At 42.0% G+C, this 27,095-nt stretch overlaps 3 protein-coding genes across 3 annotated transcripts in view; all 3 read left to right on the top strand.

Moving 5' to 3' along the window:
- ZNF274 (zinc finger protein 274) overlaps positions 1–3,042 on the top strand; it is a 38,028-nt gene extending 34,986 nt beyond the window's left edge. The window contains exon 9 of the transcript XR_007519211.1: positions 2,973–3,042. The gene's annotated coding sequence lies outside the window, so the exon portion shown is untranslated. The remainder of the gene's footprint in view (positions 1–2,972) is intronic.
- Positions 1–27,095, top strand: part of ZSCAN22 (zinc finger and SCAN domain containing 22) — a 202,727-nt gene that overhangs the window by 68,122 nt on the left and 107,510 nt on the right. The gene's annotated exons all lie outside the window — the stretch shown is intronic.
- LOC126085228 (zinc finger protein 544-like) lies at positions 191–15,764 on the top strand. The gene is made up of 4 exons (XM_049900382.1): positions 191–589; positions 2,973–3,099; positions 3,555–3,635; positions 9,671–15,764. The coding sequence occupies exons 1-4, from the start codon at positions 293–295 to the stop codon at positions 11,650–11,652; spliced, it is 2,487 nt and encodes an 828-aa protein (XP_049756339.1). The 5' UTR covers positions 191–292; the 3' UTR covers positions 11,653–15,764.

Here is a 27,095-nt window from a genome sequence, read left to right as displayed (position 1 = left end):
TCCCAATCCAGATCAATAAACAGCCAGGAATAAACTGAGCAAGCGATGGGCGCAAACCACAGGAATCAGGCGTAACAAGTTTTCTGAGAGTCGTAAAGGAAGGCATGGAACCGGAGGTGCTCCGTGTCCCGATGGTGGGGGGGGGGTCGCAGACGGGGCCTCTTCAGAGAAGTGCGCGGCGCCCGCTAAATCCCCGGCTCCCTGGACACCGATTCCCGAGGCGTCCTCGCTCCATTTTCGGATCTTTGACGCCGTCAGCCTTGGACGCCCGTGTCCGTTGCTGGAGTCGCCAATGCGGCCCCATGCCCAGGTTACCCCACCGCCTCTCGGCCCGGCAGACACCAGCGCCGCGTTGCTGCTGGATGAGATAGTTCCTGGCTCACTGGACGCATTTCCGGTGCACCGCCCCTTCCCCCGTCGCCATTGTGTCGGCGGCCGTGATTCACTGAGGTGGCTTCCCAGCGGAATTCGACGAATGAGGCTTTTCTGGTCCCCGGGACAGCGGGGCGGACAGCTGGGGCGGAAGGCAGGAGGAGGCGGCGATGGCGATGATGATGGAGGCCGCGGGGTCTCCGAGGGCACGGCGCGGGTGAGTGGGGGCGGTCGGCGCGAGCCCGAGGGGGCGGGGAGCTGTCTCCCAGGAGTGCATTCCAAACTGACATCAAAAGCCCTCTTTGGTTTTCCTTTCCGCTTTATACTGTCATAGAAACATGAGATAAAACCAGGCCATAGTCCCTTGAGAACTAAATCAGCGAGGGACGTTGAAATCACTTATTTAACATTACAAAACCACCTTGCAGTTTCTGTCCGTTTGCAGACTTTTTTTTTTTTAACCTTTTTTAACGTTCATATGAGTGAGAATTTTATGTTCGTTACCTTCACGTTGTAAACTGATTTTCTCCATAGTTGAAACAACTGAATTACGATCATAAAACCACGTTTTAGTCTCTGTGCATTTGTAGGTTCACTTTTTTAATCTTTTTTACCTTAATGTCAAAATTAGAATTTTGCATTCCTCACTTTAACCTTGTCTCCTGTGAGTTTTTCCATTTTGCGACTTAGTCTTTTTTTCCCTTCCCCTTGTCTTTGTCTTTACCTCCAGAGGTTCCCCGTATCGACAAACTCCTGGCTCCCTCCACGTTCACAGAATCGTAGGAGGTCATGAATACGCCTGTACGAGATTTTGGTGCTTGGCTTCTTGTGCCCACGCCAAGTTTTGTTGCTCTTAAAAAATGTGGTGATAACCTGTGCGTTTCTCTGTGACTTCCTTTGCCTATTTAGTATATCCTGAGATGAGAAACTGTGTTGCCTGCACAGTGTGGGGCACAGGTGGTAAATGTGGCCTGTGACAGTAATATAGTATGGTTTTTTTCGTATGGTTCTGAGCCTATTTTGTTAAATGCATTACTGAGTGTGAGTGTTTTATAATTTCTTGCGTCTCGTATGCATTTTTTTTGTTATTGTTGTGTCCAGTTCTGGCTGTTTTTTGGGTATGTAGAGAAACTTGTTAGCATTTGTGTATTATTTTACCTTTCCACCTTACAGAATTTTTCTCTTCCCTTTTTTTTGGCATGTATACTTAAAAAAAATTAACAGCTTCATTGCCATTAAGTTTTTTAACAGCTATCTTGAGATATCTTGAGATATAATTCACATACCATATAATTCATCCCCGTAAATTGTACAGTTCAGTGGGTGTTAGTATATTCACAGAGTTGTGCAACCATCACCACAATAATTTTAGAACCTTTTTATCATCCCAAGTGGAAACCTCATACCCACTAGCAGTCACTCTCCATTCTCCCCTCTCCACAGTACCTGGCAACCACTAAACTGTTTTTTGTCTCTATGGATCTGCCTGCTCTGAACAATTCATATAAATGGAGTCATGGTATATTTGGCCTTTTCTGTCTGACCTGTTTCACTAAGCATAAGGTTTTCAAGGTTTATCCATGTTGTAGCATGAATCAATATTTCATTCCTTATTATGGCTGAATAAGATTCTGTTGTGTGGATATACCACATTTTGTTTATTCATCAGTTAATAGACATTTGGGTTTTGTACTTTTTGGCTGTTGTGAGCAATGCTGCTATGAACATTTGTGTACAATTTTTTCTGTGGACATTTTTGTTTCTTCTGTATATATACCTAGGAGTAAAATTACTGGATCATTTGATAACTCTATGTTTAACTTTTTGAGGAACTGCCAAACTGTTTCCCAAAGCAACTTTTTAGCATTTTACTTTCCCACCAGCAGAGTAAAAGGGTTCTACTTTCTCCATATCCTGGCCGACACTTGTTACTATCTGCCTTTTTTATTATGGTTATCCTAAAAGAGCTCCTGGGAGTCCCTGGGTGGTGCAGATGGTTAAGCACTCAAATACTAGCCAAACAGTTGCTGGTTCAAGCCCACCCAGAGGAGCAGTCTGCTTCTGAAAGATCGAGGTCATTGAAGACTCTCTGGAGCAGTTCTACTCTAACATACATGGGGTCGCCGTGAGTCAGAATCAACTCGATGGCAATTTTTTTTGTTTCTTTTGCGGGGGGCTACATGTGGTCACTATTGCCTAAACCATTCGTAGCCTTCTAAAAAAGCAGACTACAGCCTACATTTGTCTCACAGGCTGTAGTTCACTGACCCCTGCTTAAGATTGTCCTTTTTGCCTGTCTTTGGGTCTGTGATTTTATAGAGAAGCTGAAAGTGAGAATTCTGCCATTTCCAGTCCAGAAATCAGGGTCTCCGGTCTGACAGTAGGCGAGACACTCAAAGAACAGTAAAAAATGTACTGTGTTGTAAGTGGTACCTTGAGTGAGATGAGCAGGGCCTGAGGTCTATATCGGATCCAAGTGCAGGCTAAAGCTGGATGCTGTGTACATACTCATGGACATCAGCACCCACTGTCTCTCTTCTCGGTGATCCCCACTGGGGAGACGAGCACGAACTGAAACAGTACTATATGTGATGTTTCAGGCACCTGTGAGCTTCGAGGACGTGGCTGTGACCTTTAGCTGGGAGGAATGGGGATGCCTGGAGCCTGCCCAGAGGGCCCTGTACCGTGATGTGATGCTGGAGACCTGTGGGCACCTGGTCTTCCTGGGTAAGGCAGGTGCTGCCTCTGAATTGGCAGTTTTCCCATCATAATACCCAAGTGGAGGTTTGAACCCATCCAGTAGTGCCTCAGAAGATGGGCCTGGAGATCTGCTTCCAAAAGGTCACAGTTTTGAAAACCCTATGGAACAGCTCTACTTTGCATACATGGGATTGCCATGAGTCAGAATTGGCTTCAGTGGCAGCTAACAATAACAACAGGAGCTTTCTGCCTTGGAGCTTCTGAAGGGCAGGATATCCCATTGGGTATAGTATTATCATTCCTTCTGCCTCCCTGGAAGGTTTGTTACTTGTAGCCTGAGTAGCAGGCAGCTTCCTTGGGATGGCTCTGGGACCCCTCCTTGTTTACCCACACCCAACCCTGGACATCGAAGGGCTGGGCCTGAAGACGTGGTTCTTTGTTTCCAACCAGAGCACCAAGTCCTGTGTCTTTCCCATGACCAGGGCTTCTGTTTTCCAAACCAGATGTGATCTCCCGGCTGGAGCAAGATGATCCATGGAGGGTGGAGCATGGACGTCCCCGAGGTGAGAGCAAGACAGCAAGTGAGCCTTTGCAGTTAGGGGGCCAGCTAATGAATGCAGGAGCACATTTGCAGACACGAGGCAGTGAGTTCTTTGCAGGGCCCTACGGTCCAAGGAGAAGGGGAGGCCGTTGGGAGTGAGCTTGTTTGAGTGTTCTGTGATGCTTGGTCATGTTGGAGGAGGCAGAGCCACGTTCTCATCCATGCCAGCCTTTCTTCCAGGCAGGATCCACAGGGAACAGCATGTTGCTGTTGTTGGGCATTTCTCATGGGTGGGCCAGTTTTGTCATCCCCTTCTCTCTGTCTTAGTTATCTAGTGCTTCTGTAACAGAAATACTGCAAGTGGGTAGCTTTAAAGAACAGAAATCTATTTTGTCAGTTTAGGGGGCTAGAAGTCTGAATTCAGGGCACCAGCTCTAGGAGAAGGCTCGCTGTCTCTGTCAACTCTGGGGGAAGGTTCTTCTCTCAACTTCTCTAGCCCCAGTATTCCTCGGCTCCTTGGCAGTCTCCATGTGGCATCTAACTTACCCCCATTTGTGCTTGCTTCTGTCTGTTTAATCTACTTTTAAATATCTCAAAAGACATTAAGTTCAAATCAAACCTATACTGATAAAGCTTCGTTAACTTAACAAGAAACGCTATTTCCAAGTAGGATTAGATCCACAGGTTATAGAGGTTAGAAACTCAATGCATATTTTGGGAAGATACAATTCAATCCATAGCATCCCCTTTTGTCATCATCCCAATGCAGTTTTGTCTTGTTCCCAGGTTCTCATGTCCCGTCTTAAGCCTCCCATCCTGACCTCCAGCCAGGGCAGTAGCTCCTCCAGCCTCACCCTTCAGGACACTGCCTTTGTCCCTCACTTGGGTGTCTGCTCCTTCCCCATCTTGGATGTTCCCATAACTTCTTTATGACCCTGAGGCATGATGAGTACGTGTGTGTACTAGGAAATGGCAGTGATCCATTCCTTCCAGAAGAATTCCTCCAGAATCTCTGCTCGTGACCTGCTTTCCCACCTCCTTTAATCATATAGTTCTACCTCCTTATCGTTCCCAGTGTTGTCCTAATTGGACCTTTTTTTTTTAATGTAATTTTATTGTGAAAATATACATAACAAGACACATACTATCTCAGTAATTTCTACATGTATAACTCAGTGACATTGATCACATTCTTCATGTTGTGTCTTCATTCTTGCTGTCCTTTTCCGAATCATTCCACCACCATTAACGTAACTTTAATTGCCCCCTAAATAAATAATTTCTTTTATAGGGATCAGCACAAAGCTGGTTCCTATGAGGTGGAGGTTAAAGATGTCCCAAATGTCCAACTTTTCCAAACTGCTGTACCACTCCATCATCTCTAACATCAGCTACTCCCTCTCCCCTCAGTACTCTCCCTCCGGTCTTTGGGTTCGGTAATTCACTGCAACATCTCACGGAACTCACGAACCATACTTAAAATTAAGTGGTTTATTAGAGAAGTAACAGTACAATTCAAGATCAGGATCAGAAACAACTCAGGATACAGTTATTCGATCAGGACAGCTTTTTCATACCCTCTGTCTCCTGATCCTGCTGGGGCCTTGCTGCTGGGGACCTGCTCAGGGAAGCATTACAACTCTTAGCTCCGTGGGTCAGCAAGTCTCACCGTCTCCTGGTTCCTGCCATCTCGTGCCACTATCTTTTGCTATATTCCATGTTACTGCTCCTCTCTCTGTCTCCTGGATCTAGGAGGTTCTCAGCACAGGGATCCTGGGCCTAAAGGACACGTCCTTTGGTCAGGAGGTCCCCTCTCTGCTCTGGAACTGGCTCTTGTTTAAGCCTAGCAGGATGGCAAAACTGACCGATCCCCTCATTAGGGTGCCATACACCTTGTTTACATTATTAGCAACTGTCCAAACCCCTTGGTGGGCCATAGCACCTCATTTGCATAGCCCCATCCAGTCATTTGGTGGGAGTTATAAAGGCTATGGCTAGAAGGGCCATATTAAGTAATTCACTGTACTGTGCTCCCCCATTACCCTCTCCCTCCTACCCCTGGGAACCACTAATAATCTTTGGTTTCTATGTGTTTACTTATTTCATGTAAGTGAGCTCACACAGCATTTGTCCTTTTGTGATTGACTTATTTCACTCAGCATAATGTTTTCAAAGTTTATCCATGTTGTGGCATGCATGAGGACTTCATTTCTCTTGATGACTAATTGGTATCCCGTTGTGTGTATATGTACATTTTATTTACCCATTTATCTCTCAGTGGGTATTTCTGTTGTTTCAACGTTTTGGCTGTCGTGAAAAGTGCTACCATTCTTTTTTTTTTCCCTTAAGCAGCTTTATTGATACATAATATCATACCACAAAATTCACTCATTTAAAGTGTATAATTCAATGGTTTTTAGGATCTTCGTAGAGTTGTACAGCCATCACCACAATCAATTTGAGAACTTGTTCATCACCCCGACTAATTGGGCATCTTTTCCTGATGTTTGTTTGTTTGTTTAATTAACAGACTTTATTTTGTAGAGCACTTCTAGGTTTACAGAAAAATTTAGCAAAAAGTACAGAGTTCCTGTATACTCTCTCTCTCCCCACACAGTTTTTCCTGTTATTAACATCTTGCATTGATGTGGTACATTCGTTATCATTGGTGATCCAATTTTGATCCATTATTATTAACTAAAGTGCACAGTTTACACTGGGGTTCACTCTTTGTTTTGTACAGTCCTATGGGTTTTGACAAATGTATGTCATGTATCCACTATTACAGTATCATACAGAATAGTTTTACTGCCCTGAAAATGTCCTGTGCTACACCTGTTCATCCTTTTCTTTTTCCTCCTGGACCCTTGGAAACCACTGCTATTTTTACTGTTTCCATAGTTTTGCTTTTTCTAGAATGTCATATAGTTGGAGTCATACAGTATATAGCCTTATTAGGTTGGCTTCTACATACAATATGATTGTATGTATCCTTCATACCACCACTGACATTCTGCAGGTTGGAGGCGTTGAATTTATATCAGTTCTTCCTGCTCTGAAGGTCCCTGGGTATTTGCACTCCATTAACCTAAAGGTTGGCATTTTGAACCCACCCAGCAGCGCCATGGAAGAACGGTCTGCCAAGCTGCTTCCATAAAAATAACAGCCAAGAAAACCACATGAAGCACAGTTCTACTCTGTAACACATGAGGTTGCCATGAGTCAGAATCAGCTCTTCGGCAACAGGTTTGGTTTTTTTCTTCCTGCTTCCTATAACTTACCTCTCTGCAGCCTGCGTAATTTTTCTCTTGAAGTTTCACCTACATTTACTTATCCTCAGTCTGCCTCAGTCACCATAGGCCACATCTCTCATATCATGCCTCAAATGGTGTCATTCTGAATTCAGTTGGCTTCATCTCATCTGGCATAGATGTTGCTTCCTAAGTGACCCACCTGGATGGCCCGGTTTCCTCATTTCATGGTCCTGAGGGAAACTGCTGCAGAGCATTTAATCTCCTTTGCCTGGTTTTCAGTGCCCAGCCACCCGAACATTTCTCCTTGTCCCCACATCCCCCTTCTCTCCCCTTTGGTGGGACATTATTTTATATTCAAAAAATTCTTTCCATATAAATTCTGAGGGATTCTGAGGGAGCTCATTAGAGGAGCACAGCAGAGTTTTAGAAACGGGAATGGCATTGGGTGTGTGTTGTTGAAGGGCGAGGAAGTGGGTATAGATAGTGACCTTGGCCAAGAGGGTCAGAGAGTTTTTGTTTGGCACAAGCAAAGTGTCCTGCCACAAGACAAGTGATGGCCAGAGATTGTTTTTTGTTGTTGGGTGCTGTCGAGTCAGCTCCAACTCATAGCGAGCCCGTGTATAACAGAATGAAATGGTGCACGATCCTGAACCATCCTCACTATCTTTGCTGTGTTTGAGTCCATTGTTGCAGCCACTGTGTCAGTCTATCCTGTTGAGGGTCTTTCTCTTTTCACTGGCTCTCTTCTTTACAAGGCATTATGTCCTTCTCCAGAGATTGGTCCCTCCTGATGACATGTCCAGAGTAAGCAAGATGAAGTCTCCCTGTTTTCACTTCTAAGGAGCTGAACTTCTTCCAAGACTGATTTGTTCATTGTTCTGGCAGTCCGTGGTATAGTCAATGTTTTTTTACTGACACTACAATTTGAATGTGCCTGTGCATTAATGCTTTTCTACATGGAGGGTCCTTGTCCCTGGTAGGCACAGAGAGCAGATTGCAGGCACTTAAGCAGAGGGACTTGATAGCACTAGACAGGTGGCCTCAAGACCAAAAGGGGTCAGTGAAACTAAAGGAGGAATCTTGGAGAATCCAAATAAGGATCCTGAGCTGCGAGCCTGGTGCTGTCAGCCACAGTAATCGTCAGAAGCCTGGTATCTTCAGCAGAGGTGAGGACGTTCAGATAATAGCAAGGGTTACAAGATTGACAGCACTATGTATTGAAGGCACACCATGTGCCAGACACTGTGAACCAATGAGGCCCAGAAAGGCTAAGGACCTCTGGAAGTCAGCAGACTGGAGCCAGTTTGCACCAAGTCTAACTGACTGCGCTACTTCAGAAATAACAGTGCGTTTTTGGGGTGTCTGATGGATCAGTTCTGGAGTGGTTAAAGAGTGTTCCTTCTCTGGGCAGCCCAAAGAAATGGTAGAATTGGTACATTAAGAATATTCAGTGTTGGTGTTTGAGATGCTGTTATGAGATCCAAAACCAGAGTATTGTTTCACTGTGTACGATTCTGGGCCAGTAATCTAGGACAAGATACAAATTAGGATCCTATATGAGTTTCATGAAGTAGCTGGGTGGTGCAGAAGGTTAAGCGCTTGATTATTAACCATAAGGTTGGCAGTTTGAACCAACCCAGAGATGCCAAGGAGGAAAGGCCAGGCAATCTGCTTCCAAAACATCACTGCCTTGAAAACCCTATGGAACAGTTCTACTCTGTAACACATGGGGTCATCATGAATCGGAATGACTTGATGGCAACTGGTTAGTTTTTTGGTTTTCATTAATGAGTTTACTGTGACTGCTGTAACCAGTTACCACCAACTGAGTGATTTAAAACAATAGAAAATTATTTATAAAGTTCTGGAGGCCAAAAGTATGAAATTTAGCATCACTGGGCCAAAATCAAGGTGTCAGCAGAGCTGCACTCCCTCTAGAAGCTCTAAGGTAGAAGTGTTCCTTACCTCTTGCAGCTCCTGGTGGCTGTTGGCATTCCTTGGCTTGTGGCTGTATAACTGCAGTCTTAATCTCTCTCTACTCTGTCTTCACATCACCTTCTCTTGTGCGTGAAATCTCCCAATGCCTCTGACTTATAAAGACACTTGTGATGGCATTTAGGGCATGCCCAAGTAGTCCAGGATAATCTCACCACCTCTGTAAGGACCCTTTTTCCAAATAAGGTCACATTTACAGGTTCCAGGGATTTAAAAAAAAAAAATCCAAACCCACTGCTGTTGAGTTGATTCTGACTGATAGCGACCTTATAGGATAAAGTAGAACTGCTCCATACGGTTTTCAAGGCTGTAATCTTTATGAAAGCAGATTGCCACATCTTTTCTCCTCCAGAGCAGCTGGTGGGTTTGAACTGCTTATCTTTCGGTTAGCAGCTGAGCACTTAACCATTGCACCACGAGGGCTCCTTCCAAGGATTGGGTAATGGATATCTTTCAGGGACCATTACTCAGCCCACAGCAGATCCTGTCTTGGCAACCTAAAATGGCGTGTTGAGGCCTTTATATTTGGAAGGTCTAGTTCTTCTGTGGATTTTCCCGTTAATCTTCACCCCTTGCTTATTCCTCTGCTTTCTCTAAGAGCCAGTCCTCCTGGGTCGTCTCTTCATTATCTTTGCTTATCTTGTACACTTCACAACTTACTTCCTATTTGCCAACCCATCCTTCCCCTTCACACCCTGTATGGATTAGAAACAAATCCACAGACACCTCCCCACTTGTTGGTTGCCTTAATTCCAACATCCCACGTTAAGACTTTCGCTAGTAATTTGGGCATTTGAATTTCTTTCAGACTGGAAGACTACGCTTGGAAAGAAAGAGCCAGCTTCCGAAGAGGACATTGCTGGGGAAGAGCTGTCCCACAGCATGGAAATGAAATGCTGCACTTGGGAGGAGGGCCCCTGGTATGTGTCACTGGGAGATGGGCAGGATTGGAGGGACCACCTAGGAAAGTACCAGGAGAACTCTGTGAGTGAAATGGTTCTCACCTCGAAGAGACTGTTTGCTCAAGGGGAACGCTGGGACTGTGTACTTGGGGGAAGTTATAGTCTTACTTTAAGCCTTTTACCACAGACATTACCTATAGGAACACATAAGCCTGACTCACAGGTTAAAAGATTGAAACAGGATTCGGTTTCCATTAATCATCAGAACAGCTTAACAGATCAGAAGCCCTGTGAAAATCATCAGAGTGCTAGAGCCTTTTCTCATTTCATTTACCTGAATAAATGTGCGAAAGTTGAAACAGGAAATAAACCTTGTGAATGTGCTGTGAGTGGTGAATCTTTCAACTATGGTACTTCCCTTCATTTTCACACTAGAATTTTTTCAGCAGAGAATAGCAATGAATGTGAGAACTGTGGAAACTTCCTTAACCATAGCAGGTCTCTGAATGAACGCAAGCTGATGCAATTTGGGGGAAGTCAGTTTGAGTGTGACGAATGCAGGAAAGTGTGTTCTGAGAGCTCATGCCTTGAACAAACGGTAGGAAGTAATTTCGGAGAAGCACTGTTCGGATGTGGGGAGGGCTGTGATGCCTTCCACAGGTCCTCATCTTTTACTGACTGTAACGTCATTCAGAGTGGAAAGAAGCCATGTGTGTGTGATCAGTGTGGAAAATCTTTCAGCTGTTGCTCCAAGCTTCTTGTACACCAGAGAACGCACACTGGAGAAAAGCCCTATGAATGTCATTGTTGTGGGAAGTTTTTCCGCCAGAGCTATGACCTCATTGTACATCAGAGAACTCATACTGGAGAGAAGCCCTATGAATGTAATCAGTGTGGGAAATCTTTCATTCAGAGTTCTAAACTAATTAGGCATCAGCGAACTCACACTGGAGAAAAACCATATACATGTCATGAATGTGGAAGATCCTTCCGGTGGAACTCTAACCTTATTGTACATCAAAGAATTCATACTGGAGAGAAACCTTATGAGTGTGCTCATTGTGGAAAGTCCTTCAGCCAAAGCTCTGACTTCATCGCCCATAAAAGGACTCACACTGGAGAGAAACCCTACAAATGTAACCAGTGTGGAAAGTCCTTCATTCGAAGCACTCAGCTTATAAGGCATCTGCGAATTCATACTGGAGAGAAGCCGTATAAATGCGATCAGTGTGGAAAAGCCTTCACTGGGAGTTCTCACCTTGCTGAGCATCAGAGAACTCATACTGGAGAGAAACCCTTTGAATGCTTTCAGTGTGGGAAAACTTTCACAGGGAGCTCTCACCTCCTTTCCCATCAGAGAATTCACTCTGGGGAGAAGCCATACAAATGTAAAGACTGTGGGAAATCCTTTAGGCAGAGATCTCAGCTTGTCGTGCATCAGCGAACCCATACTGGAGAGAAACCTTACGAATGCAGTCATTGCGGAAAAGCTTTCAGCCAGAGGTCCCCCCTCATTGTGCATCAGAGGACACACATTGGAGAGAAACCGTATCAGTGTAGTGTGTGTGTGAAAGCCTTCAGTCAGAGATCACGCCTTATCGAACACCAGAGGACACATACTGGAGAAAAGCCCTATGAGTGCATCGACTGCGGGAAAGCCTTCAATGACCGGTCAACCCTTACTAAACATGAGAGAACGCACACTGGAGAGAAACCCTATGAATGTAGCCATTGTGAAAAGGCCTTTAGCCAGCGGTGTCAACTTACAAGACATCAGAGAATTCATACTGGGGAGAAACCTTATGAATGTAATGAATGTGGGAAAGCTTTCAGTTATAACACATCCCTTATTCAACATGAGAAAACTCATAGGAGAAAAACCCAATGAATAATCAGTGTGGGAAAGCCCCTTACCAGACCTCGTTTAGTATACAGCAGATGACCAAGTTGTGCCTCAGAGTGTGGTCTATTGACCACTTGTGTCAGAATTACCTGGAGTGTGTGTTGAAACTGCCCATTACCAGGCTTACCCCATTCTACTAAATCAGAATTTTTAGTAGCAAGACCTGGGAACCTATGATTTCCAAAAGTGTGTGCTGTGTTTGGGGGCCTCACGTGGAGTCGAGGGTCCCCAAGGGTGATGAAGTCCCTAGAGTTTGAGAACACCAGTGATGAGTCTGGAGGCACAGTTGTTGAGGCTGGAGCAGTTTATTAAGTGGCACACTTGCAAAGTTACAAGTGATAGTGCCGATAATCGGGCAGTCTACATTCAGGGTCATGCAACTAGCTAACCAAGAGGCTGTCCGTCCAAGGACAGGTCCTAACTGAGTTGGTCTCTGGGATTGAGTTTTATACCTCAGTAGAGCTCAGGTGCTAGTTTCATATCTCTGTGCTCTAAGCTATACTTAGAAGGGTAAGCATTATTCTTAACTAAACCTGAAAGTTTTATCTGTGCTGAGATGTCCTACCCTTGGGTTGTCAGGGTAAGTTGATTGGGGTCTACTTAACTGGTGTCATGTTCCTCCAAGGACACATAGTGAAAAGGCCTTCGAGATGCTCTATGATTTGTTGGCTGCTTAACTACTTCAGCCATCGTGTATGTCCTAAGAGGAAACTCTACTCGCTGTGTCTGGGTGGTACTAGTAAGAGCAGGTGGCAAAAACGGCCTTGCAAGCTGCTTGTCATTCTCCTAGCCATATGTATCATCTGATGGCCATCATTAAAAGCTCCCATCAGACATAGCATCCCAAGTGATTCATTTGCACACTAAAGTGGCTCTACCAGTGCATTTAGCTAAGAACTATGAGTATGACTACAATGAAAAACGTTTGGTTAGAGCTCCTAACTTAGTAGGAGTTAGGATATCAGAATGGAGCTGTACTCCTCAGAAATTTTCTTTTTTTTTTTTTAGTGTAAAACAACTATTCATATTTAACCAGATATTGTCTTTATAACACATTCTTGGGAATGATGGGAGACTGGAGGATAGACTTGATACAGAAGCCTGAATGCTTAATCTAAGAGGAAACTACTACATGAGAAAGTTGGTGTTGACTGGTGAAATGTGATACCAATCATCCTCAGTGTAAACTAGCAAGTAACAAATTGAAGAGGAGGTTGGGAAGTCTTCCAGAATGGTTTTATTATTAGAATAAAAAGTAGACTAACTAAATTTCAGAGATTCCATGTGCTCTGACTTATATTTGTTCCTCAGTTAGGCTGACTTTAATCATGAGAACTGGCTGCATAGCAATATGAAAAATGCTTATTAGATGAAGTAAAAACAGGACCAAATATAGTAGGTACACAAAAACATTACAACCATATAAAAACATGTACACAGAATGGTTGGTGTCTTAGTCATCTGTGCTACTATAACAAAAATACCACAAGCGGATGCTTTAACAGACAGAGATTTATTCTTTCACAGTCTAGGAGGCTAGAAGTCTGAATTCAGGGTGCCTCCTCCAGGGGAAGTCTTTCTGTCTCTGTCGGCTCTTGGGGAAGTTCCTTGTCATCAGTCTTTCCCTGATCTAGGAGCTTCTCAGCACAGGACCCCAGGTCCAAAGGACAGGTCACTCCCGGCTCTTGTTTTCTTGGTGGTATGAGGTTCCCCTGTCTGTCTGCTCGCTTCTCTTTTATATCTCAAAACAGACTGACTCAAGACACAACCTAATCTTGTAGATTGAGTCTTGCCTCATTAACATAACTGCCTCTAATCCTGCCTCATTAACATCATAGAGGCAGAATTTACAACACAGGAAAATCACATCAGATGACAAAATGGTGGACAATCACACAATACTGAGAATCATGGCCTAGCCAAGTTGAAACACATTTTGGGGGGACACAATTCATAAGAGTTGGTTAAGAAGGTCAGCTTAGCGTGTTCACCAAAAGGGGGAAATGCAAACTGACATCAAGAGATTGCTGCAAGTTTGAGCAGTGTGAGAGTCGTTGAGAGAGCATCACCTGAAGATGGAGAGTGGGGAAGACCAAAGTTGGGAACGTGTGCAGAGAGGGCTGCAACAGTGGAGATGCTGGTCCCCTGGTTTCTGTTCATGAAACTCTGAGTGCACCCCCCCCCACCCCTTTTTTTCTTGTCTGACATGTATCTGGCTGTGGGTAAGCAAAAAAAAAAAAAAAAAGTTGAGGGAGGGGTTACGTGCTTTGAAAAAAAATGAATTCATCTTAGACTGGGGTATTAGGGAATCTGTGTAAGTATTTTGCAGCAGAGCAAAAGCTGCCTCGATCTGCATATCAAGGGCCTTCATCCTAGCAACTGGTTCTTGCCCTCTTCAACCTGAAGCTAAGTGTGTCATTAAACCAGCCCTGGCCCATCTGTGGAGCTTCCCTTTAGCTTTGTGATAGCCTCTTTTTCAATATGGATGTGTGCTAAGGAGCAAAGGATGAAGAAAATTTCCAACATGAAAGAGTCTAACAAAAACTGACCCCAAAGAAATACATTGGAGGGAACCGAATATTTAAAATGCTAAATTATCCTAAGAAAGAGTCCAGAAAAGACTGCAAATGTAAAATAAGACCACAGTGTTTGGAATTGAAAGCAAGATTGTTGGACAAGAAAGTATCAGAAGTATAAAGTAAAATTTCTCAGAACATAAGAGCAAAAGACAAAAATATATGTATCAAAGGTAAGGGAATCCAGTAACGAGTTGCATAAAGAAGTTCCATAAAAAAATTTATCAAAGTTATGTAAGAAATTTTCCCAGGACTAAAAGAAGAAATGCTATTTAGATCATGCCAAGTACTGTCCAAGAAGAATAAGACCCCTGCAGCATGAAAATTGAGAACCCCCTGATTAAAAAGAGGTCCCAGAATCTTTCAGAGAAAAAAATGTTAAAACTAAGAAAGGATTATGGCTTTTTTTAAAATGGACTATTTCTTCTCCCAGTTTTTTTTTAAAAAGGTAATCAGAGACTTAGGTAACCAAATTGTTCAAGAAAATGTACAGATTATACAAGATTTTAGGCCAAACTTTAGAGAGTAAAGTACTCATTTGACCCTAATGCTAATAATTCTTTCTAGAGGAGGAAGAGGGCTTAGGAAATTGGAATACAAGATGAAGAATCAGATTATGTTGACCGCCCCTTCCATGAACAATATTTGCATAGGTATGATATAAACAGATATAAACAGTGTATACTGGTTTTTAATTATGAGGAAGAAAACCATAGATGTGACACACAGACTTCCTAACAGCAATAGATTAGAGTGCCAGTGTTCTTAGTCTTGTCACTAACAATAATGGCAAAGCCTGCAGATGTTGGAAAGTGTAAGGGAAAAGAGAGGTAGGGGTAGAGGAGGATGCTTTTATCCTCATCTTAGGAAGTAGGCTTTAAAAAAAAATATACATAAAGTTACTTAAAGCCACTGCCATTGAGTCGATGCCGACTCATATTGACCTTATAGGATAGAGTAGAACTACTCCATATGGTCTGCTGCTTTACGGAAGCAGACAGTTACATCTCTTGAGTAGCAGATGGTGGATTCAAATCACAACCTGTCAGTTAGCAACCAAGCGCTTAACCATTGTACCACCAGAGCTCCTTATGGTTACTTGGGAGACCAAAACTAGAGCTCAAAACAGTGACCAAAAATTAGAAGTCAGTGGAGGGGTAGCAGTGTGAGTCAAATCATCACCTAATCGCAGGAGGTCAGTACAATCTAAAGACAATGGAAGATCAGAGATACAAAGGTAACCTTGAGGAAGAAATGGAACAGAAATTATTCAAAGTGGCTGGCAGGATGTTAACTGTGGGATATGGTGGGGAGGGAGATGATTGTTTTCCGTTTTACCTTCTGTAGCATTCCCTGGTCGTACACTTCTTATTTGTATAACTCTAAAAGCCCTTCAAATGTGTTCTTAAAGGTGAGAAAAACAACAGCACCTGCCCTCAGTTGGTTTGTGAGATCATGTGTGATTTTTGTTCTCTACTTTTTATTCACTGTCACTGTTACAGTAATTTGACAATTAAAAAAAGCAAGAGCAAAAAGAAAACCAGGGTGTCAGATTCTTATTTGGTCAGTTACTGTTTACTGGGGCAGTAGGACAAGAAAGCTTCTTAGTTTCTGGGAATACCCTGGGCCTAAAGAGCATGATTCAGTCCTTTCTTTAAGACTGGTTTTCCCAGGAGCCTTATCACCAGGAAGTCAGTGGGTCCCAGGGAGTAAGAGCCTGGGGACACAGGGCGGAGTTTTTGTGAAGGCTTGGCCACCACTGCACAAAGCAGAAGGCACATATGTGGTTTTTTTTTTTTTTTATCACAACAATCCCCAAAGGCACCTTTGTGGTCACCTGATACCTTTTCATAATACCCTTTGTAACCCTTACAATTTACAAGAGACCTGAGGTTAAGAGAAGGGAAATGCCTTGCTTGGAGCAGCCTGGCCAGAACTGATGGGAAAACTGTTTCAGATGTTTAGTCCTGCTTCTGGGACCAGTATCCTTGTGTAGCTTTCAGAAGAGGCAGGAGCCTGGAAGGAAGGACCTGCCAACAGGTCCAACAAGGGTCAGAACGTTGCTTAATGATTCTTATTGCCCAGACTGGTTCTCTAGAGATGTTTCCATTCAGCAAGTCTTGAAAGTAGCGTGGTTGAAAGAAGATACTGCTAGAGACTCTGAGGGAAGATGTGTGTGATGCCACAGTGCTCTCAAGTCCCTTTTTCCAAAATGGGAATTCCACAAGGGAGGAGTGGTTGATATCTTCCTGGAGACTACTGCAGAGTGGGGATCCCATGCAAAAGGGACATGTCCAAGGAATGGTAAGGACAGAAGTTACCATTTATGAAGTTAGTGACATCAGGTGATACTTTGGTTGATTTTCTACACTTTTTGTAAATCAATAACCTCAGATTCATATGAACCCCAAAAGTGGACTCATTAGAAATAGCAACATGAGACTTTTTTGCCCTAAATGACTGTTAGAGCCACAGGCCAGGGGTTCCAAAATGGAATGTGCATTAGAACCACCAAAGAGGAAGTATTAGAACTGTAGTTTCCTGGGCCCACCTTCAGAGAACTTGCTTGATCCTAAGGTTTATATCTAATTGTTCAAGTTGCTGTTGTCAATTTGATCCCATATAGATAGATCTTAGAAGAGCATAATGTCTGCAGGAACACATTTACTAGCTAAGCTAAACTACTCTTTGGTTTTAAGAAGACTTCAGGGGATATTTTTGGTTTAAGGTTAAACATTTTTGATACAACTAGTAGTAGAACTGTTGGAGGCTCCCAAGGCCACTCTCACACCTGAAGATTTACTAGAAGAACTGGTACTCAGCATATAATTGTAGTCTCAGCTAAGATTTATGACAGCAGTGTATTTAGGATGCATAGCGGTGTCTTAAAGGACACATATGAGTCTGAAGGAATCCACGTGAATGCTTCATTATGCACCTCCCCTCCTGAGAGAGGTCACAAAGAACGCTGTCTTCCCCCAACAACAAAACATGTATGCAATGTTTGTGCCCAGGGAAGCTCATTACAGACTCAGTACCCAGGGTTTTTATTGGGAGCTGGTCAGGTAGGCACCAAGCTCTGCCTAGCATGGACCAAAATTCCAGACTCCCAGAAGGAAAGCAGGTGTTTGATGTAAATCACATTGTTTGCACAAATTGTCTAGCCCATCCTTATCAGTTGGGGAACAGATGAAACACTTCACAAGCCAAGTTCCCAGACACCAGCCCATGGCCAACTCTGCAAACAGGCCCTTGTAAAATGGTACCCTTAGGCCTGCTATGTTAACTGTTTTTGTCACAAGATTCCATACCTCTTCAAACATGAATACAGTTAGCAGCAGTATTCACTGTACCGGCTAAATTAAGCTATTTAAACTGAAGCTCCTTTGCTCACAAAATGGGTAAATCACACGGTTCATATCTTTCCTGCTTGAAATTGCTGTTTTAGGAACATATCATTTCACTGCACTCCTTGCCGTGTTTCCATCTTGTGGACTTGAATTCCATTTGCAGTGCTCCATAGTTCAAATGCCACCATGTCTTGATAAAAGAAAAAAAAATGGCACTGCATTTTTAAAAATCCCATCTTCTTGGGTACCATTAACTCGATTTCGACTCATAGCGACCTCATTATGTTACAGAGTAGAACTTCCCCATAAGGTTTTCTTGAGTGTAATCTTCACAGAACCAGTTTGCCAGGTCTTTCTCCCATGGATTCCCTGGGTGGGTTCAAACTGCCAACCTTTTGGTTAGCAGACAAACTCTTAAACATTTTGCCACCAGGGCTCCTTTAAGATCCCATAAACATTCTGAAAACAATGAGAATTTATATATTAAGCATTCTTAATAAGGTCCATGTCATGTTTACCAGCTGGAACTTTTACTTAATATATGGGCATCTTGCATCATGATGCTTAATGAAGACATTGTTGTGAGCATAGTGTTGGTTTAAAACAATGACTTCTTTCTCACCATTCTATGAGTTGACTGAGCTCAGCTGCCTGGTTTTTGCTTGGAGTCACTCATATGATTTTACTTAGTGGCAGCTGGGGCTAGCATCATCTGAAGGCTTGATGGACAGCCAAGATGGCACATTCACATGACTGGCAGTTGATGGTGGCTATGGGCTGGAAGGTCAACTGGGATTATCAATACTGTTACTGAACTACCCTATGGGGCAGTTCTATCCTGTAACATATGAGGTCGCTATGAGTTGGAATCGACTCAGTGGTACCCAACAACATGGGATTTTTAAAAATGCAGTGCCGTTTTTTTTTTTTTTTTTCTCTTTATCGCTCGCATTGGACCCTTTCATGTAGCTTGGGACTCTCTCAGTATGGTGGCTAAATTCCAAGAGGGAATGGTGCAAGAGTGAGCATTCCAGGAGACTCAGACAAAAGCTGTAAAATTTCTTATGACACAGCTTCAGAAGTCACCCGTCATCACTTCTGCTGCATTCTATTGGTTAAGCAGCCAGGTCCAGCCCAGAGTCAAGGGGGAAGGGAAGTCAACCCCACCTCTACATGGGAAGAGTGATAAAGAATCTGCAGCCATCTTTAATCCACCACAGAGCCTCAGTGACCAGACCAGGAGTAAGCTAGAAGGAAGGGTCTAGAGTAAAGCTCACCTTGATGATTCCGACAACTAAGGGACTGAAGTGACATGAAGGAGCAAGCTTGGAGCACAAAATGTGTGAACTTTTGGGAAGTTTGGACTGAGGTATCTCAGGGACATCATGGAGAAGCTGCCTGGTTTGAAGAATTTGTTAAGGTCAGGAGAAAACATGATGTATACCTACATTTATTTCACTCTTTACTATAGCCGTAAAAGTGTGTTCCTTAAGCACATAGAGCCTTACACTTACTGTTATCTCTACCTGGGACCTTTGTCACCACATATCCCCGTGGCTTCCTCCCTGACCTTCGAGTGTCCACTCATATGTCGACTCCCCAGACAAGTCCCCCACCACCTTGGCTAAAACAGCATCTCTGCCTCTCTCGGTCCCCTTACCCTACCCCCCCCCTTTTTTTTTTCATATCTTCTAACACTTACCATAGGACCCCTGGTGATGCAATGGTTCAGCAGTTGGCTGTTAATGGAAAGAACTGGAGGTTCAAACCCACCCAGCAACTCCGTGGGAGAAAGACCTGGCAATCTGTTTTTATAAAGATTACAGCCTAGGAAGCCCCATGGGACAGTTCTCCTCTCTCCTACAGTGTCACTATGAGTCTGTATTGACTCTACAGCAACTTGGTTTTTTTAAATTATTTTATGTAGATTTTGTAATTTTTAGGAGATGGTTATTATACGCATTGTGACAAGTCGATTCCAACTCATAGCAACCCTATAGGACAGAGCAGAACTGCTCCCATAGGGTTTCCTAGGCTGTAAATCTTTACAGAAGCAGACTACCACATCTTTCTCCCCTGGAGCAGCTGGTGGGTTCAACCTTTCAGTTAGCAGCCAAGCTCTTATCCACCACCAGGGCCTCTTCATGGTTATTATTAAGATATTAATTGTATTAAATTTTGCAATTTTAAACTAATTTTTAAAAGAATTATTTGGAGTCCAGTAATTTTTTTTAAATGTATGATGTATTGATATGAGCTAAAAAAGAGATGGATTTTATAATTGAGTATTTAAATAGGGGTTTGTTTGGTTATGGAAGAACCCTTTAGTACTAAGAGTCAAAGGCTATAGATAATATAGTATTTTTTATAGTAAAGAAGGTCTTGATATTAATGTTTGTAGAAGGAAAATTACTTTTATAATTTAGAATATATTTTAAGTGAGGCTGTGTAACTATTCTTATAGGTTTTATTTTTAATTTTGTTAAGTCAGTAATTATTGGAAAAAATGGCTTGAAAGGTTATTTGATTATTTTTTATTCAAGGTAGATAAGTATTTTTAAAGGGAGATAAACTTTGTCCTATAGTATTTGTAGTATGAAAATAATTATTTTTATATGTTAGACATTGACTAGATTTCATCTTACATTTATTAGTAAGATTGTAAGTAAAACACTCATGTTTTTGAGTGAGCTTAGTTATGTTATAATTTTAATTGTTAGGACTTGAGTTAATAGTAGTAGTATTTTAAAAACAGGGAATATGGGGCCTACTTGAACAAATGCATTGTATAGTAATGGCCTTTTTTCTTTTCTTTTCTTTTAATGTTAAGGACACAATTAGTAAAGAAATTTTACTTTGAAAACAAAGTGGAATTTTAGTATATATTTAACAGTTAGTTTGATTTGTTTGTTTGCCTCCATGATAAATTAAAGAAACAAAAGCATTTAGTTGTGGTGAAATGAGTTTCTTTATGCAGCCTTTTGCCTTGGTTCTGTGAAAAAAAGAGAAAAAGAAAACATCTTGGTAGATTTTTTCCCCTGGGCCCTGAGTAGTTGTTACAGTTGCCCTAATCCTTTGGAGAAGCTTGTTGCATTTACTCAGGGAAAAAGCCAGTTCCTACCAGCAGAAAATGTCAGTTATTATGCAAATAGATGAAGCCACTTATGAAGGGATTGGCCAGTTTAGTCCAGAGACGGGATTAGTCAGTTATTATGCAAGTAAAAAAGGGTGTGTAAAATCCACCCAATAGGATTGAGCCACTTGTCTATATAAGTACCTTTCTCAGAGGTTGAGGGGGGACCTCACCACCATCAAGAAGAGCCTGGAGTGGAGTGTGTCCTTTGGACCAGGGGTCCCTACTCTGAGAACCTCCTAGACCAAGGAGACAGAACTGTGATACTGGAACAGCAGCAGCAGAACCAGGAGACCAGCTAGAGACAGCGAAGCAGCTACAGTGGGCCTGCCAACCCATGGAGTGAGAGAGCTGAAGGCCTTCAGGCAGGAGGCTTGCTGGTAAAGTGGGGTGCCACCGGGCACTTGCTGGTGGAGCTAAAAAGCTGTTACACTTGCCCAAGCAGGGTGGAGCCCAGGCCCGAGGGGATCGGGGGCAGGGGCAGAGGCCAGGCCTGAGGAGGGGCAGACGAGGCCAGGCCAGAACAGGGGTCTGAGAGGAGCCTGTCCTGAGGGGCTGAAAGGAGGCCTGGGTGGCTGAGAAAGAGAGCTGTCCTGCACTAAAGAAGAGAGGGATGTGCTCTTCATTTTGGGGAAGCCTTCCAGACTTTGCCTGTGTGCTTCCTGACATTGATCTGTTCTTATTATTTCCAAGTTAATCCTGATCCCACATTACTTCCCTAATAAACCGTACAACTGTGAGTATGGTCTGTGAGTTCTGTGTGGCCATTGCAACGAATTACCAAACCCAGCAGAGAAGTAGAGAGTGCCATGGGAAGATGGCTGATGTGAGAATTCGTGAAAAGTTTGAAGAGGGGAGGTATGGCTGACCTCCATCTCATAGGAATCAGCTTTGTGCTGATGCTGATTCTCATTTCTCCCTGAAGTTAGACAAGGTCCAACACTACTGCTGCCACGTTGCAGCTGTAAAGTAAAATAAATGATATTTATGATAACGAAATCTAAAAATAATATTTTTGAATAATTACGTAGTTTTACGTTTAAATTATTTCATGGATGTTAAGTTCAAGAATTTGACAGGGTCCATTTGAGTTGAGAAATACGGACTTGGTTTAATTTTTTGAGGTTTGTTGACTGGGTGGTAAGGAATACTTGGTATACACTTGTGAAGGTGTTTTAGTAAACTCAGTTTTTTATTTTAATTTATGGGCTGAGTATCTGTTAGAGGTTGGTAAAACTGTTTTGACCCTGTTAAAGATTTTTTTTGTATATGTTATTAGAAATTTATCATACTGAATTATACTATGCTGTTTAATAGGGGAACTTTAAGACAACTAACAAATTAATGGTACAGGCTTTTTAGTGATACTTTTTTTGTGTGTGCTTTAAGTGAAAGTTTACAAATCAAGCCAGTCCCTCACACAAAAACTTATATACACCTTGCTACATACTCCCAGTTGCTCTCCACCTAATGTGACACCCAGCTCCCTCCCTCCACTCTCTCTTTTCGTGTCCATTTCTCCAGCTTCTAACCCCCTCTACCCTCTTATCTCCCCTCCAGGCAGGAGATGCCAACATAGTTTCAAGTGTCCACCTGATCCAAGAAGCTCACTCCTCACTAGATCCCTGTCCAGCCCATTGTCCAATCCAATCCCTGTCTGAAGAGTTGGCTTTGGGATTGGTTCCGTCCTGGGGCAACAGAAGGTCTGGGGGCCATGACCACCGGGACCCTTCTAGTCTCAGACCGTTAAGTCTGGTCTTTTTACAAGAATTTGGGGTCTGCATCCTACTGCTTTCCTGTTCCCTCGGGAGTTCTCTGCTGTGTTCCCTGTCAGGGCAGTCATCAGTTGTAGCCAGGCACCATCTAGTACTTCTGGTCTCAGGCTGATGTAGTCTCTGGTTTATGTGTCCCTTTCTGTCTCTTGGGCTCATAATTACCTTGTGTCCTCTGTATTCTTCATGCTCCTTTGATCCAGGTGGGTTGAGACCAATTGATGCATCTTAGATGGCCGCTTGCTAGTGTTTAAGACCCCAGACGCCACTCTCCAAAGTGGGATGCAAAATGTTTTCTTAATAGATTTTATTATGCCAATTGATTTAGATGTCCCCTGAAACCATGGTCCCCATACCCCCGCCCATGCTACGCTGGCCTTCAAAGCATTCATTTTACTCAGGAAACTGCTTTGCTTTTGTTTTAGTCCTGTTGTGCTGACCTCACCTGTATTGTGTGTTGTCTTTCCAGTCACCCGAAGTAGTTCTTATCTACTATCTAATTGGTAAATAACCCTCTCCCACCCTCCCTCCCTCCTCCCTCTTGTAACCATCAAAGAATATTTTCTTCTCTGTTTAAACTGTTTCTTGAGTTCTTATAATAGTGGTCTTACACAATATTTGTCCTTCTGCAACCAACTAATTTCACTTAGCATAATGCCTTCCAGATTCCTTCATGTTATGAAATGCTTCACAGATTCACAGATCACTGTTCTCTATCGATGGGTAGTATTCCGTTTTGTGACTATACCATAATTTATTTATCCATTCATCTGTTGATGGGCACCTTGGTTGCTTCCATCTTTTTGCTATGGTAAACAGTGCTGCAGTGCACATGAGTGTGCATATATCTGTTCGTGTAAAGGCTGTTATTTCTCTAGGATATATTCCAAGGAGTGGGATTGCTGGATCGTATGGTAATTCTATTTCTAGCTTTTTAAGGAAGCACCAAATCAATTTCCAAAGTGGTTGTACCATTTTACATTCCCACCAGCAGTGTATAAGTGTTCCAATCTCTCCACAGCCTCTCCAACATTTATTGTTTTGTTTTTTGGATTAATGCCAACTTTGTTGGCGTGAGATGAAATCTCATTGTAGTCTGATTTGCATTTCTCTAATGGCTAATGATCATGAGCATTTCCTCATGTATCTGTTACCTACCTGAATGTCTTCTTTAGTGAATTGTCTGTTCATATCTTTTGCCCATTTTTTAATTGGGTTATTTGTCTTTTTGTAGTTGAGTTTTTGCAGTATCATGTAGATTTTAGAGATCAAGCGCTGATCGGAAACTTCATAGCTAAAAACTTTTTCCCAGTCTGTAAGTAATCTTTTTACTCTTTTGGTAAAGTCTTTGGATGAGCATAGGTGTTTGATTTTTAGGAGCTCCCAGTTATCTAGTTTTTCTTCTGCATTGTTAGTAATGTTTTGTATACGTTTATGCCGTGTATTAGGGCCCCTAACATTGTCGTTATTTTTTCTTCCATGATTGTTATCGTTTTAGATTGTATATTTAGGTCTTTGATCCATTTTGAGCTAATTTTTGTGCATGGAGTGAGGTATGGGTCTTGTTTCTTTTTTTTTTTTTTCACATGGATATCCAGTTGTACCAGCACCATTTGTTAAAAAGGCTGTCTTTTCCCCCATTTTATAGTTTTGGGGCCTTTGTCAAATATCAACTGCCCATATGTGGATGGATTTATGTCTGGATTCTCAATTCTGTTCTATTGATCTATGTATCTGTTATTGTACCAATACCAGGCTGTTTTGACTACTCTGGCGGTATAATAGGTACTAAAACCAGGTAGAGTAAGGTCTCCCACTTTGTTCTTCTTTTTCAGTAATGCTTTACTTATCCGGGGCCTCTTTCCCTTCCATATGAAGTTGGTGATTTGTTTCTCCATCTCATTAAAAAATGTCATTGGAATTCACTTTTGGTAGAATAGACATTTTTATAATGTTAAGGCTTCCTGTCCATGAGCAAGGTATGTTTTTCCACTTACGTAGGTCTCTTTTGGTTTCTTGCAGAACTGTTTTGTAGTTTTTTTTGTATAAGTCTTTTACATCTCTGGTATGATTTATTCCTAAGTATTTTATCTTCTTGGGGGCTACTGTAAATGGTATTGATTTGGTGATTTCCTCTTCGCTGTTCTTTTTGTTGGTGTAGAGGAATCCAACTGATTTTTGTATATTTATCGTGTATCCCGATACTCTGCTGAACTCTTCTATTAGTTTCAGTAGTTTTCTTGAGGATTCCTTAGGGTTTTCTGTATATGAGACCATGTCATCTGCAAATAGAAATACTTTTACTTCTTCCTTACCAATCTGGATGCCCTTTATTTCTTTATCTAGCCTAATTGCTCTGGCTAGTACCTACAGCACAATGTTGAATAAGAGCAGTGATAAAGGGCATCCTTGTCTGGTTCCCGATCTCAAGGGGAATGCTTTCAGACTCTCTCCATTTAGCATGATGTTGGCTATTGGCTTTGTATAAATACTCTTTATTATGTTGAGGAATTTTCCTTCTATTCCTGTTTTGCTGAGAGTTTTTATCGTGAATGGGTGTTGAACTTTGTCAAATGCCTTTTCTGCATCAATTGATAAAATCGTGATCTTGTCTTTTGTTTTATTTATATGATGGATTACATTGATTGTTTTTCTAATGTTGAACCATCCCTGCATACCTGGTATGAATCCCACTTGGTCATGGTGAATTATATTTTTGATATGTTGTTAAATTCTATTGGCTAAAATTTTGTTGAGGATTTTTGCATCTAAGTTCATGAGCGATATAGGTAATTTTCTTTTTTTTTTGTGGTGTCTTTACCTGATTTTGGTATTAGGGATATGGTGGCTTCATAGAATGAGTTTGGGAGTATTCCGTCCTTTTCTATGCTCTGAAATACCTTTAGTAGTAGTGGTGTTAACTCTTCTCTGAAACTTTGGTAGAACTCTGCAGTGAAGCCATCTGTCCCGGCCAGGGCTTATTTGGAGGGGGTAGTTTTTTGATTACCTTTTCAATCTCTTCTTTTGTTATGGGTCTGTTTAGTTGTTCTACCTCTGTGTTAGTTTAGGTAGGTAGTGTGTTTCTAGGAATTCATCCATTTCTTCTAGGTTTTCACATTTGTTAGAGTATGATTTTTCGTAGTAATCTGATATGATTCTTTTAATTTCAGTTGGGTCTGTTGCAATATCGCCCATCTCATTTTTTATTCAGGTTATTTGCATCCTCTCCTATTTTTGTTTTGTCAATTTGGCCAATGGTTTATCACTTTGGTTGATTTTTTCAAAGAACCAGCTTTTGGTCTTGTTAATTCTTTCAATTGTTTTTCTGTTTTCCACTTCATTTATTTCTGCACTAATTTGTGTTATTTGTTTTCTTCTGGTGCCTCAGGGTTTCTTTTATGGTTCTTTTTCTATTTGTTCAAGTTGTAGGGATAATTCTTTGATTTTTGGCCCTTTCTTCTTTTTGGATGTGTGCATTTTTTGATATAAATTGACCTCTGAGCACTGCTTTCGCTGTGTCCCGAAGGTTCAGATAGGAAGTGTTTTCATTTTTATTGTATTCTATGAATTTCTTTATCCCATCCTTAATGTCTTCTGTAATCCAGTCTTTTTTGAGCAGGGTTTTGTTCAGTTTCCAAGTGTTTGATTTCTTTTCCCTGCTTTTTCTATTATTGATTTCCACTTTTATGGCCTTATGGTCAGAGAAGATGCTTTGTAATATTTTAATGTTTTGGATTCTGCTTAGTGATACTTTTATAAGAAGTTAATTTATGTTCTTTAAATGGGGATGGCTAAGAAATAATATTTTAGGCTATAGAAGACTCAGATTTTTTAATTTTTTATATTTTAATTGAACATTTTTATTTTATCAGAAGATTGTCAACAAAACCCTATTCTTTTTTTTTTTTTTTAACTATTTGGTAAAATAAGCATTTATTATTTGATATGCAAAGAGGAATGTTTTAAAGGGGAAAATAATTTTTAATAATTAGTTTTGTTATTGTAATGGCATTGGTTTTTTGGCAAGGAAATTTTTTAATTTAAAGAGTAATTAACACATAGGCACCTGGAGTCTTAAAAGCTAGCAAGCGGCCATCTGAGATGCATCAATTGGTCCCAACCTACCTGGAGCTAAGGAGAATGAAGAACACCAAAGACACAAGGAAAATATGAGCCCAAGAGACAGAAAAATCCACATAAACCAGAGACTCCATCAGCCTGAGACCAAAAGAACTAGACGGTGTCTGGCTACCACCAATGACCGCCCTGACAGAGAACACAACAGAGAGTCTCTGACAGAGCAGGAGAAAAGTGGGGTGCAGAATTCAAATTTTAGTAAAAAGACCAGACTTTTTAATGGTCTAAGACTGGAGGAACCCCAGAAGACATGGCCCCCAGACTCTGTTAAAGCAACAGAGTAGAACTGTCCCCAAAAGGTTTTCTAGGCTGTAATCTTCACTGAAGCAGAACACCAGGTCTTTCTCCTATCGTTACCGCAAATCGTGGATTTGTGCCGCCTGCCGCAAAGCCAATTCTGAGACAGGAGGAGGTAAGTAGCAAGAGGGCTTTATTGAATACCGGTATTCAAGAGACAGAG

This window comes from Elephas maximus, chromosome 11, assembly GCF_024166365.1.
Source record: "Elephas maximus indicus isolate mEleMax1 chromosome 11, mEleMax1 primary haplotype, whole genome shotgun sequence".
In the NCBI taxonomy this organism is placed as follows: Eukaryota; Metazoa; Chordata; class Mammalia; order Proboscidea; family Elephantidae; genus Elephas; species Elephas maximus.
This window is presented reverse-complemented; position numbering and strand designations above follow the sequence as displayed.

Bases quoted from the DNA above. Each gene is read 5' to 3' on its own strand.
- LOC126085228 (XM_049900382.1), top strand. From the start codon at position 293: ATGCGGCCCCATGCCCAGGTTACCCCACCGCCTCTCGGCCCGGCAGAC. The intron at 590-2,972 runs GTGAGTGGGGGC...GTGATGTTTCAG, and splicing joins TCTCCGAGGGCACGGCGCGG to GCACCTGTGAGCTTCGAGGA. The intron at 3,636-9,670 runs GTGAGAGCAAGA...AATTTCTTTCAG, and splicing joins GGAGCATGGACGTCCCCGAG to ACTGGAAGACTACGCTTGGA.